The sequence below is a fragment of the Lactuca saligna genome, chromosome 5, assembly GCF_052625555.1.
Source record: "Lactuca saligna cultivar CGN05327 chromosome 5, ASM5262555v1, whole genome shotgun sequence".
Classification (NCBI taxonomy): domain Eukaryota; kingdom Viridiplantae; phylum Streptophyta; class Magnoliopsida; order Asterales; family Asteraceae; genus Lactuca; species Lactuca saligna.
The window spans coordinates 239,772,001-239,786,211 of record NC_136421.1 but is presented as its reverse complement, the minus strand read 5'-3'; the positions used below and the strand labels follow the sequence as shown (position 1 = coordinate 239,786,211).

The 14,211-nt window shown below is 33.6% G+C and overlaps 1 protein-coding gene across 1 annotated transcript; it reads left to right on the top strand.

Annotated features, from left to right (window-relative positions):
- The first annotated feature begins 7,450 nt into the window (after positions 1 to 7,450).
- On the top strand, positions 7,451 to 9,753 carry AHG11 (Pentatricopeptide repeat (PPR-like) superfamily protein). The gene has a single exon (XM_078995238.1). It carries the CDS (start codon positions 7,702 to 7,704, stop codon positions 9,577 to 9,579), a length of 1,878 nt encoding a protein of 625 aa, XP_078851364.1. The 5' UTR covers positions 7,451 to 7,701; the 3' UTR covers positions 9,580 to 9,753.
- The last annotated feature ends 4,458 nt before the right edge of the window (positions 9,754 to 14,211 follow it).

Below are 14,211 nucleotides of genomic sequence, written 5' to 3'. Positions count from 1 at the left end.
ACTACAATGGGCATATGGGCTAATAAGGCACAATCATGACATTAATGCCCCAACTAGAACAAAAGTTCAAAAACTTTGAATGAGACCAGGCCCAAGGCTAAATAGGGCCCAATAAGCTTGCAAGCCCAACGAAGCCCAACTCTCTTGTGGTGCGTATGCCTAATGTACCACATCAGTATACTTAGCGTACTCGACCTTTTGACCGTATGCGTTGCATATGCAACCTTATGCCCAGCATACACCTAGCACATTCACAAAAGTCTATTAAGTGCTTAATGCTTAAGATTTCAACATCCAACTTCAGATATGAGTCTATTAAGATGTCTTAGGGCATAAAGTTGGCAACTTTATGCCCTTGCATGCCACATGGGTCCCCAATACTTCATTTCTCCCATTAAGACCACATTTGAGACCTTAGACTAATGCATGGTCTTAATACAACCTTCAAGATGGCAACTTTATGCATCAAGCATGCTCAAGGAGCTTAAATCTAACAATCCTAGTCTCTGGAGTTGCACAACTCACAAAAGAGGGTCTAAGAACCAAAAATGGACTTCATAACAAAACCCTAACTCAAACTAGCAAAAGAGATGGCAAGGTTTCAACTTTTTACCTCCAGAAGTTCCTCAAGATGAACTAGATATAGGATCTAGAAGCTCACTAACATCCAAAGATTGGTCACTGCCTTCCTCTTCTTGAACACACTTTAGAAAAGTCACCAAATACATCTTTAAGCTCAAAACTCACAAGTTCTTGCAAAAATACGGTTTAAGGACGAAATGAGGCTATGGAGGCTGATTAGGGTTTGGTCCAAATGATATAAGGTTGTTTAAATAGGGTACAAGTCAAAAAACTAGGTTTTTAGCCATCTGCCACGTACTTCCCGCGTACCTGCTCGTACACCCAGCGTACGAGCCTTAGCCATTCGATGCTCACACACGCATACGCTAAGCGTACCCAAATGTATGCCCAGCATACGGAATGACCATTTTTGCCAAAAATGAAATACTTGAGGTTAAGCAAAGGAATATCTGAATTGGAGTGTTACACAGTATGCCATGCGTACTATATGTACACCTAACGTACTAGGGTGCACCCTAGTATGCTCAGTGTACCTGCATATGCATGGCATACTCCCCCAAGACCAAATTTACGAAAATGCCACTAGGGCCCTTTTGCACTCTTTCGAGAACTTAGGGGCCAAAATCCAACATAATCAAAATTACAGGGTTAAGTTTAGAAGTATCTCAACATTTGGATGTTACATTAAGATCAAAACCCACAAAAATATGAAGCTGAAGTTCTTGAATCATTTGAACATGAATACACACAAAACCCAAACGAAACACATGTCATGTATATCATTACTAGAAACTGGAGTTCAGCGACGAAATAATCCATAACTAATAAGGCGGCAAATTAAAGAGGGAATAACGACAGAACTTACATTTATCGAAAACTAATTAAGAGTAGGTGAGGGAATAGTGAATGATGTGCGAAAAATTAAAGAGGGATTAATCTCTTCCTAATAGATTCTCCAAAATAAAGCCCTAATAACGGCCGCTGGTATTCATTTCCATCCTTAGCTCTTCATTCCTCCCTATTCCACACAAAAGTACCTTGTTCCCTCTCAAATTGACATATTATTCTCTCTCTTAAATTAAGGCCATCATCCCAAAAGCATTCTCAGTCATCGACTACTCTCGTCCCCAATCTAACCAGCTCCACCAGTAACATCATGAGACTAAAATACAAGGTTAGATGCGCAACCCCTAACACCAGAGATTCACTCAGGTAAGCCCTAGTTTCCTTCGATTTCTATGACCTGGTTGTTTTGTACAAAAGAGTTTTATTTTTTTTCGATTTCTTGAACTTGGTAGTTTCGTTCATTGAGGTAAACATAATTATTGTTGCTTTGTAGGTTATTTTTTATCGTATTCATGGGGAAGTAAATGACAAGTTTAGGGCAGAATTCGTACGTGAAGAAATTGAGGCCCCAAATCAAGAAACGACCAAGATGTATAAGGGCATCCTAAAACTCACCTAAGGAAGTATTCTACACAACTAATTAGACTTTTGACACTTAATTTTCGTGATTTGGTTCAGATAGTTTGAAATCGATTTAGACATAGACACTTGATTTTTGTAATGTTTCGATTCTTTGAAATCGAAATATGAATCTTTATTTTGATAGTTGAATATTAATATTTAATTTAGTAGTTGAATTTAAATTTAGTTTAGTATAAAAATGGAATTTCATTTTGTAAATTTTGATAGGAAAAACTATTTATATAAAAGTCACCAGCAACAAATCAACAATAAAATCGATGGATTCCATGAGCTAATCAGCGACCGATTATTGACTGTAATTAGCGACGAAATCCAAAGGTTCCATAAGTAATTTGTGTTGTCGCAAATTCATCGTTATATCACTCGCTAACAATCAGCGACAAATATAAACAAGTTTAAGGACATGTTTGGCAAAAGTAACTGTTAGCTGGAAGCGGATAGCGGGAAGTTGTAAGTTTTATTTGTTATACGAGTGTTTGATAAAAGTAGCTGGAAGCTTTTGAAATATATAAATTACATAAAAGGACAATGGATTAAAAATAAATAAATATATAAATATATTTTTTAAGGTAATTATGGAAATTGATTTCAAAAGCTCAGTAGCGTTTTATTAAAAGCTACACGAAGTAAGTTTTAGATTTGGAGCGTTTTATTTAAACTAAAAGTTAAATGCTTGTACTACCAAATGGAGCTTTTTGTTTAAACTAAAACGTTTTGTCAAAAGGTAAAAGCTAGAATCTCTCAATCGCTTCCAAAATCTCTGTCCCAAACACGCCCTTAAGGTAAGAGCATGCAAAAAGAAATCTTACATGACTAAATGTGTATATATAACCAAGTCTCTTACTTTTATAATTCATTATCTCAGTATTCAATAAACAAAATATGAGTCGAATGTTCTCCTTCAAAAAACCATTAATCTATATTTCTCTCCTGATCATTTAACAAACAAAATATTTACATCAATACACTTCCTTTTAGATCTTAAATAATCTAAGTATTTACATATACAATGAAACACATCGTTGGTTTGGAGAAGCCTAATTATATAGATTTTGTCCAATCTCTTGCCCAAGATTTAAAATTTGAACAATGTCTTCTTCAATGCAAATTTACTTGTTTCATTGTCAACTTGCGGATCCTTAATTTACGACCCTTTGTTCTCTTGCCGTCTGTCATGTTTTCAGCCTTGGCTAAATAATCATCTTTGAGTTCAAAAGCCCCGTCGACTTTGTTGATGAAGAGCGAGCACACCAGAAGGAGGCTCAGGCAAATAGCAATTATCCCAATTCGAGTTATCATTATTAATTTGGAAGAATCTGGAATTTAATTTGAATTCATGAGACCAATTTTCCTAAAACTCAAATCTATGTTATTGGATATTGATATTGTCCAACATTATAGGATAGCCTCACAATAAATTGTGGTTGATGATGTTTTGTTTACATAAATCGTCCTACACCAACCAAATTAACCAAATTAACGAACTCAAACTTTGGTTGAAAACCAAGTCAAGATTTTGGATTTAATTGAACTGAATCAATCGATTCAAGTTAAAGATGAGAGGTAAGAGATTTAGTTCTATAAATATTTTTTTAACATCAATATATTATAAAATGAGTATCTAGAAACTAGTTAAAAACAAAAACCGAGTTAATACAATTTCCATTAAGATTCTTAATTAGCTAATCACCCCATCCAATACTAAATTTAGAATTGCTGCTAGAAATACACCAATAAAAATATGTTACTGTCAGAATTGAACATGGTCTTTTCCAATGTTTTAAAAACTGTAGATAAACTATTGTATTTTTTTTTTTGAACAACTAAAAGATGAACTTTATTTAAAAAAACCAGCAAGAAAATAGAGGGAGAAAAATTACAAAACATTACAAAACAATGGGTTCTGTAACCACATTGTCCAATTGAGTCTACTTTTAGAATTCCTATTCGAAAACCAATCAAAAGAATACATTGCAATTTTTTCAAAAATGCTACTTTTAATTTTGGACGATTGAAATATTTGATTATTTCGATAAGTCCAAAGCATCCAAATAGCGGTCAATATAATCACCTCCAAAAACTTCCTCTTCGCAACCGCAATATTCACTGTATCTGTTCATGCCAATAACTCAGCAACAGTGATCAACATAGGTAAAGTAACATTAAGCCATAATTCAATGCGAGACCAAATCCTGGCAGCAACCTCACATAAGAGAAACACATGATTTGTATCTTCACACATTGATGACAAGTAGGGCATAACAAAGAATGAACCTCAATACCTCTTTAACTAAGATTCAACCTAGTGGGGATTTTATTTAAAAGGACACGCCAAATCAAAACATTAACCTTTATAGGAGCATATCTATTTCATCGAGTTGGTATATTCCTCGGGTGAGTAATAACCTCATCAATATGAATCCGAGCACTCTTGACCATGAATTTTCCCTCAGTATCAAGATCCCAACTCCAAGAATCACTACCATTACCGATATTAGCATTTTTAAGTAAGCCACACAACAACAACTGATCAGTTGTATGACCACCATTTATTTGTCTAATCCAAGACCACTCCCAATTACCATCTTGACATCTATCAGCGATAACACAATCTTTATTAACTACCAAAACATACAACCTAGGAAACTGGTCCATAAGCTTTGTATCTCGAACCCAAATATCTTTCCAAAACCAAGTCAAGACACCACCATTAATCTTTTTTTCGCATAAAAGCATGGGGTAAGACATGTTTAGTATTTAGCTTATCAAACAACCACACTAAACTTGACCAAACTCCTCCCACTCTCGGTTTTTCATCAAAACAACCAAACCCCCCAAACGGCCCATGTATACTTTTAATCACCTTAACCCATATGGCTCCATTATCTATTAGAAATCGCCACTTCCATTTTTGAAGCAACGATAGATTGAAAGCTTTCAAGCTCCCAATCTCATATCCCCCTTTGTCCAAAGATGTTAGAGTTGTATCCCATTTAATCCAACGTATTTTCCTTTCTATCTCATCCCCTCCCCAAAAGAATCGAGCTTGTAACATTTCCAAGGTATTACACATCGTATCTGGAACTTTAAACAACGACATAAAGTAAATACTCAAACTCCCAAGCACCGATTTAATCAAAATCAATCGGCCGCCAATCGAAGCATTTTAACTTTCCAATTTTCAAGTCTTTTTTTAAAAATTTCAACCACCATTTTCCATCCTTCCACCCTCCCCATTTTTGAACCTATAGGCAACCCAAGGTACAAAAAAGGTAATTTTTCTACAGAGAAACCAATACCAACCATAAGGTTTTCCACTTTAGCAATAGACACTCCAATCCCAAAAGGATTAGACTTTTGTAAGTTAATCTTAAACCCAGACACCAGATAAAAGCAGTTTAGAATTCTAACCAAGTTATTGATATTTTCCTCATCCTATTCTCCGAAAAAAAGAGCATCATCTGCATAAAAATATGAGACAAAACTAACCCATCTTCTCCAACTAGGGCACCACGAAAGAAGCCATGCACAACCACGTCTTCGATGGCAACATGTAACCCTTCCATAGCTATGATAAATAAGAAAAAGGATAAAGGGTCACCTTTTCGAAGACCTCTTTGAAGATTAAACTCCATAGTAGGGCTACCATTAACCAACACCAAAGCACGAGAAGAATTCAAACACGCACTTATCCAACCAATCCACTTATTATCAAATCCCATAAACTCCAAAAAATTTAAAAGGTACTCCCAACTCACTGAATCATACGCCTTTTCTAGATCTACTTTAAAAATCATCAACTTTTTTTTTCTTATACCAGTCTATAATTTCATTTACCATGAGAGGGTCATCCAATATTTGTCTACCTTTAACAAACGCAGACTGTTCCGGTCTAATAATGCCATCAATCACCACCCTTAACCGATTAGCTAAAAGTTTTGCAATAATTTTGTATTGCACACCCATTAGATTAATCGGTATATAATCTTTAATATAGATAGGGTTATCTTTTTTCGGTATAAGTGTGAAAAAAGATGAATTACAACCAAAATGGATGACCGAAGATGAATAAAATTCGTCAACAAACTACACACATCTTTTTTTATTAGCTCCCAAAAACGTTTAATGAACTGAAAAGTGAGCCCGTTCGGTCCCGACGCCCGACCATTACCACACGACCATAACACATCTTTTATCCTCCATAGTAAATCTTGAGGATAACCCCTCCCTTTGATTCGGCTCAAGCTTCTTCATATTCGGATTTGGCTGCACTAACTTAGCGCCTACAAAACTCTTGAATTTGTCTGTATAAAAATCCAAAAACGTCTTTTTTACATGTTACGGGGCAGCCAACCACATCAACCATTACCCTCGAAACATCTAGTTTTCATCTTTTTCGTTTAAGCATCGAATGGAAAAAATAAGTGTTTTCATCGGCTCCCCACTTAATTTTGATTTTTTGTGCAAAATCCATATTATCAATTCTTTCCATATCAGCAAGAGATTTCACAAGATTGATTCTTTGATCAAGTAAAAGTTATAAGATGTCGAAAACATATATAACTTTTATAGTATTTATGAAAACTAAAAAGAAAAATGTTTTGCCAACGTATTATTCTACCTTTTTTTTATGAAATTATTGCCGAATTAAATATAAGTGCTCATTTGATATTGTTAAATATGATTCTAGATAACAAAAAGCATTCAATACTCATAGAAATACTTGATAGAAATACTAGTATAGTTTCAAACTTTCAGTTATATTTAATCATAAATATCTTAAACTGATCATTATTCGTTGATAACTTGTATTAAATATAATATTGAGTCATATCAATATGCCAGTAAACCAAACATATCAAAAGATAATGAAATTGAAAGGGAAAATTCTAAGAAGTTGCTACAAACAAGTCATTTGTCGACTCCAATAGACCGACATGAGGAACTTTTTGAACATCTTCTATGTTCAAGTACTTGATGAGTTCTATATTCAACATACATGTCAACTGATTCTAAACAAAAATGGGTTGAACCGATTGTTTTTTGGGTTTTGGAAGAGTTAGACCGGTTTTGGTCTTTTGCATTCGGATCATTGGTTGTTGAGAAACATCATTTTTACACAGTACATGGAGATAGATGCCTGGTAACATATTACATTACATATTATCAAACAGAAAAATTATTAATGAGTAAGTTCTTGAAAAATAATGTTGGAAGAACGTTGATTGGAGTGTATCACAACAGCCAGCCCAGCCCAATGGGAGGTCAACATGGGCCTTGGCCCGATTCAGGTAGGTATTGCTTGTTTTTATTAAATTTTATTTGACTTTTTAAAATCCAAAATCCCATATATGATTTCTCTTTTAAACATCTTTGATGTTAGATATGCATATGAAATGAAATGCCTCAACGATTTTATTTTTTTTGTTTTTCATTTAAATGCAAAAAACAAAAACTTTGCTTCCAAAGTTCTAATTGATGATGATTTCGCATTCCCGTAGGTTGGTGTTCTTGACTCTTGGTGGGAGAAATCAATGTGACATGGTTTTTGTACAGGTGGATGTGTCTGCCCAAGGACAAAAAATAACACAGTGAAAATGTGTTTATGCATTTAATCAAATCTGAACTGTAATGCTAGTTTGCGAAGATCGTTCACTGAAGTTGATGACGGGTGATGATAAGAACAAATTAGGAGGTCTTTGGAGCTCAAAGGAACGAACATGTATCCATCTCCTCGAATACACCACCACCACCAAAGCTCGCCTCCTCCAAATCCACGCGTTCATGCTTAGAAACTCTCTTTACAAGAACAAAAACATTCTTACCAAATTCATGGCCACCTGTTCCTCTATAGCTGCTAAACGATTTACCACCTCATCTGAAGATGCAACCAATCTCATACGACATGCCCGCAAACTGTTCGATCATATGCCTGATGAACACGACACCTTTATCAGCAACACCATGATGAGAGCTCATCTCGGTATTCACCAGTATGATGAATGTTTTAGATTGTACATGGAGTTAAGGAGAAACGGTACTTTTAAACCTGATGGTTATACGTTCTTGACATTGGCAAAGCTGTGCACTTTAACTTCGGATGCCCAGAGAAGCCAACAAGTTCACAACCATGTTGTTAAAGAAGGTTTTGTACATAACATGTTTGTAGCTACATCATTAGTTGACATGTACGCAAAACTAGGACAGATGAACTGTGCACAGAAACTGTTCGATGAAATGCCTGAAAGAAGTCAAGTTTCTTGGACTACATTAGTCGGTGGGTATGCAAAGTGTGGTGAGATAGATAATGCAAGGATTTTTTTCAACCAAATGCCTAAGAAGGACACACCCGCATTCAATGCAATGATTAATGCCTATGTCAAGGTAGGAGACATGACACAAGCTAGTAATTTGTTCAATGAGATGTTGGAAAAAGACGTTGTCTCATGGACTAGTATGATTGATGGGTTTTGTAATCATGGTGATGTAGATACAGCTAGGACACTTTTCAACACCATGCCTCACAAAAATCTAGTTTCTTGGAATGCAATGATTAAAGGGTATCACCAAAATAAACAACCAAACAAGGCTTTGAAATTATTTCAAGAATTACAATCAGAACCCTCACTTGAACCAGATAACATCACAATTGTGAGTGTTCTTCCTGCAATTGCAGATCTGGGAGCTTTGGATTTGGGTAAGCGTGTTCATGAGTTTGTGATGAGGAAGAAGATGAAAAAAGGAAGTAACATTTGCACTGCTTTAATCGATATGTACGCAAAATGTGGGGAGTTTACAAAAGCAAGAGAAGTGTTTGAGTCATGGAATGTTAAAGAAACTGCCACATGGAATGCATTGATCCATGGGTTTGCTGTTAATGGGTTTGGTAAAGAAGCATTGGATGTGTTTCTTGAAATGTGTAAAAATGGAGTGAAGCCGAATGAGGTAACCATGATTTGTGTTTTATCAGCTTGTAACCATAGTGGCATGGTGGAAGAGGGAATGAAATGGTTCAAAAGAATGGAAGAATTTGGAGTTGCTCAAACAATCGAGCATTTTGGTTGTGTGATTGATCTTTTGGGGAGAGCAGGGTGTTTAGATGAAGCTGAGAAGTTAATGGATGATATGCCATTTGAAGTTAATGAGATTATATTGAGTTCGTTTTTGTCTGCTTGTGGTTATGTGAAGGATGCTGAAAGGGGTGAGAGGATTTTGAGGAAAACACATGGGAAGGAGTATTGGAATGATGGGAATTATATTACATTGAGGAATTTGTATGCTAGTGAGAAGAGATGGGTTGATGTTGAGGAAGTGAAGGAGATGATGAGAAGTAAAAACACAAGGAAAGAAGTTGGGTTTAGTAGTGTGATTGAGGGTGGTGGTGAAGTTTGGGGGTTTGCATCGGGAGGAGGAGATAGGTTGCATCCTGAATGGGTGAGTATAAATTCAATGTTGGAGATGTTATTGCTTCATATGAAAAAAGAATATTCTACTAACATGGACATGTGATTGCTAAGGTTTACTAACATTAAGAAAAATCCTTACATTTTTTTTATGAATTTTTGTTTAGAAAAAAGAAATAGCACCTAAGTAACTTTATACATGGGTAGTTGTTGCATCTTAGAGCATCACCTTTACTCGGTTATTCCTATACATATATTAGAAAAACACATTACTTACCCAAACCGATGACTCTGGAAATTGATGATAAATCCAGTAAGACTGATAACTAACCAGAATAAAAGAAAAACCCAATTTAATTGAAATGTTTCTAACATCATATTATGTAAAAAAAAAACATAATCTTTACGTTAGTGGCTATTTTGTACGATATAAAAGAAAATTGTAATGGAGCTTATGGCTTCACATCACATGGTATCGACTTATGATCTTTGATTCATTGATTGTAGATTTGTAGTCGAAAATTTAAATAAATTATAATAATCTGTTTTCAATACTAAAACGAGAAATCCAAATTTAGAGTTTGTTAGTTACACAATTTCCAGTTATTGCTATTTCTGTTTTACAATGTGTTTCTCTTTTCCAATATGTTGCTAGTACAATAAATTTTTTGTCCCTCCAAAAAACCTTTTTTGCCCGAAATGGCTCATCTGCCCAACTTCTCTAAAAATAATAATAATAGAAAAAATAATACTATTTTGGTTGCATGAAAGTACTAAACCGTTGCTAATTTAGAAAGAAGATATCATCTTGTTTCCTTTAAAGGAGATAAAAATATAACTTAAAAGCGCCAACACCATTCTAAACAAGGGAAGCCAACTTACCTTATAAGCAAATGCCATTAATGCCTTAATTAACAACTACTTCCACTTCCATCTCTCCAATCGTACGTGTTTGCTCAACTACTAGTTTATCGTACGTAAGAAAATCAATGACAACAAGATTGCTTTTAATGTTAATGAAATGATGAAGCAATTGAATCACAAAAGGTTGTTTTTAACGTTAAATATTATATTGATTAATTGTAGTAATTAAAAGTTAAAACAGACAGAATAGCCACATTAGGTAAAAGTTTTTAAACAAATATCATCTTTTTGATTTTTCAAAGATTTTTTTTTTTAAATTTTTTTGTAATGAATTCACTTGGAAATTGTTTTTTAATATGGTCTACGTAGTTTCATGAGTACATATGTATAAAAAATGTGTTTATACAAAAGGAAAAATTGCATAGAGTCAAAGTAGTCAATGAATACGTGGAATCGTATGAAAAGGGGGTCGCGTTCATTAGTCAGTAGTCACACTCTCAAACGCGATGATCTGGACTAGTTCAAGTATGAACCCACGAAAGTGTGCTCAACGTTACTAGTAAAAGTGCATATAGTCAAGCACTTTGAATTATGACCAATTCATTAATAATACATTTAAAAAAAATTATCCAACCAACATACACTTATAGAAATTTGACCACCTGTCCTCTTCTTGTCTACAATATCTATTATATTTTGACAAAAAGAAAGAACAAGATTAATCCAAAGTTAATGTTTGGAGCTAGGTTTTTAGATGAAGAGGGAACGTAATTTTATTCAACTTTTATTTCCTGAAAGGTATTTATACATTTACGTTATAAAAACTTGTTCTACGATTTTATAATTAGACAACGAATGTGGATACTAAAAGTGAATAACTATTTTAGTGAAGCAGTTGCTTTATTGATTGTAAAATTAAAATGTTGATTTTAAAATTCTAGGAACACCATTCCTTTCTTTGCGGTACCTCTTTAGGTGAAGGTTGTGTGAGTTGGCTAACATGTTGCTTTCACTTTTTATTTTTTATTTTTATTTTTTTACTTGTATGATATATGCATATAAATTGTACCAAAAATATGGGTTGTGATAAAGTTAGAATTGAGATGAGCAAAAAAAGAAATATATGACACTTATCTCTAGACCCTAAGAACACATTATTTTTACATGCAATATGCCTCGTTTTAAAGTTGTTTTAAACTTCATTTGTATTTGTATAAAATCGTATTATTCTAGGATTTCCAAAAGGTAAAATAGAACATTATGAGAATCCCTCATGAAAAACGTTGGATGTTGGATTCCTTACTAGGTCAGTGGTAGCACTCTAACCAAGCAACATGCCCAGATTCAACAAAATATACGATGCTTTATGTTATTTAAGGAGGTATATTTGTTAATAGGAATTATCTTTTACACAAATAATCAAACTTATCTTTAATTAGGCAGCTGGTGAATTTTAAAAGTATCTCCACTACAAAAAACAAACAAACAAATGGAAAGAAGAAACGGTCACCGGAAAGGAAATAAATGGTCATCGGAAAAAAGGAAGCCGGTGGTGACAATAGAGAGGGGCAATCAGAAGAAAGGAGAAGTAGCGAGTGGGGTGGGGCGATGGAGGGTTAGTTTGGTGGTGGACTAGGCTCTCTATTTTAATTTATATAAATTTTAAATATGTAAAATAATCTTTTTATATAACTGCACAAAAAAATAAAACTGTAAAAGACCATCTTAATAAAAAAAATTATGAACAGTTCATACAAATTTAAAAAATCGTAAGAAATGTAATTATGCTTATATTTATATCATTTTTTCAAAAACTTACAATTATTTTTACTAATACTTCTATCCAAATAAATACTTTCAATTTCTAGATAATATTATCAAATAATAATTAGCAGAGATTGAAAGTTAGAGTCAAAGTAGTCACGAATGCGTGGGAATCATATGAAAAGTGGTAGCATTCATTAGTCACTCTCAAACGCACAAGCTCGGGACTATTTCAAAAGCGCAATGGGTCATTATGGATTGTGGAATTGTTTCTTGTATGATCTCTATCATTAAATTATTTTAAATATGGAATAAAAAAATTATGTAAATCGCATTATATTATTGTACTTGATAATATAATTTGTTATGTAAAAGTTTTTCGATAGATCATAAACGTTTTTGGTCGTTTTTTTGCTAAATATAAAAAAAAAATGCCATTATTAAAACAAATTTGAACTTTTTATGAGTTCTATTTCTTACTCCTAGAATTTATAAATTAGGTTAATTATTTATTTAAATTTAATTCATTTTGTTTTTTTGTTCATATATACTATTGAACTTGTTTGAATCATTCATATAACGTTTTTATGACCGGTTGTAATAGGTTTTAGCCTATTTTTGGCGTTTCTGGTAGCTTCAATCGTCTTTTCCAGCACGTCTCTTGCCAATATGATTTTTCCAACGAGTTTTTGACACATTAGAACACACTCACACACAAACAAACAATTGAGTTTGTTCTTTAACACACACTTATGAACATGTCCACATACAGATATACATTCTCGAATGGGTTTGTGAGAAGATATGGGCATTGTGTGTGTAAGAACAAACCAAGATTCTGATTCTAAACATCAACAACATAACACATATCTGGAAGTTATGAAGGTGTATGTGTGAACATCTTTGAAAAATAGTGAATGTGTGGGTGTTTGTGTTTGTTAGCAGATCTGAAAAATCGGGTTCATATAGAATAGATCTGAAAATGGACACCAGATGAACAAACATTCAAGTGTGTGTATAGAACAGACTTATTGGAGTGGGTATGTGTTTGGGTGTATGTGTTTTGAGGTGCCAAGAATTCACCAGAAAATCATATTGACCGAGGACTCATCAAAGAAGACGACTGAAATTGTCAGTGACGTCGGAAACCCGCTAAAATCTACACCAATCAATCATAAGAATGTAATGTAAACAATCCAAACAAGTTCAATAGTAGTATTTGGATATAAAAAAACAAAAATGAACTAAATGTGAGCAAAACTTAGCTACGTTACCCATAGGGTAGACAGAGTCGAACGACTTTGGGAAAAATCCATGGGCAGTACCACCAGCATACTGGTTTAGAGCATTTGATGCATCGCCATATTGAAAATGCACATGTTACCAAGTCATTTGCTTCTTCTCCTTCTTGAAAAAAACAAGCACATACATATATATATATATATATATATATATATATATATATATATATATATATATATATATATATATATATATATATAGGGATTGAGGACTATGTGATTATTATGTACCTAATATTAGATATAAAACCATAAAAAAAACTACTTAGTTTTAATAAAATGCAATCAAATCTTTCTACCATCTTTCTCAGGTCCTCTATTAAAGTTTATGCTAAGCCTTGCATGTATTTTTATGGAGTTTTATTAATTCAATTTTGCACCACAAACCATATATAAGAATATTTTACCAACTACTTATAGATCTCCATATTAAAATTTAATACATAAAACTATAATGAAAGATTGAAAATGTTAACTAAATCAGCCAAGGGTATTATAGGAAACAAAAATATAATCAAATCATATTATAAATTTAATATCTAATAAACTAAACTTCCTTCTCTCTCCTCTCGTTATCTATCTCTCGCTTTCTCTCAAACCAACGATCCAACGTTTGAAGACTCACCTCCGATGAATCGCCTCCAATCCTCCATTCTATTCGATGTTTTTTGAGATCTCCATGTTTCTGAAATTTCCTCTCATAATTCTAGAATCGTTTCATCAATTTCAATTACATAAGTTGCAAGGGTTAGGATCTGTCGATTTTTCTACTTCTAAATCGATCGATCTAATCTATTTTTTCATGGATC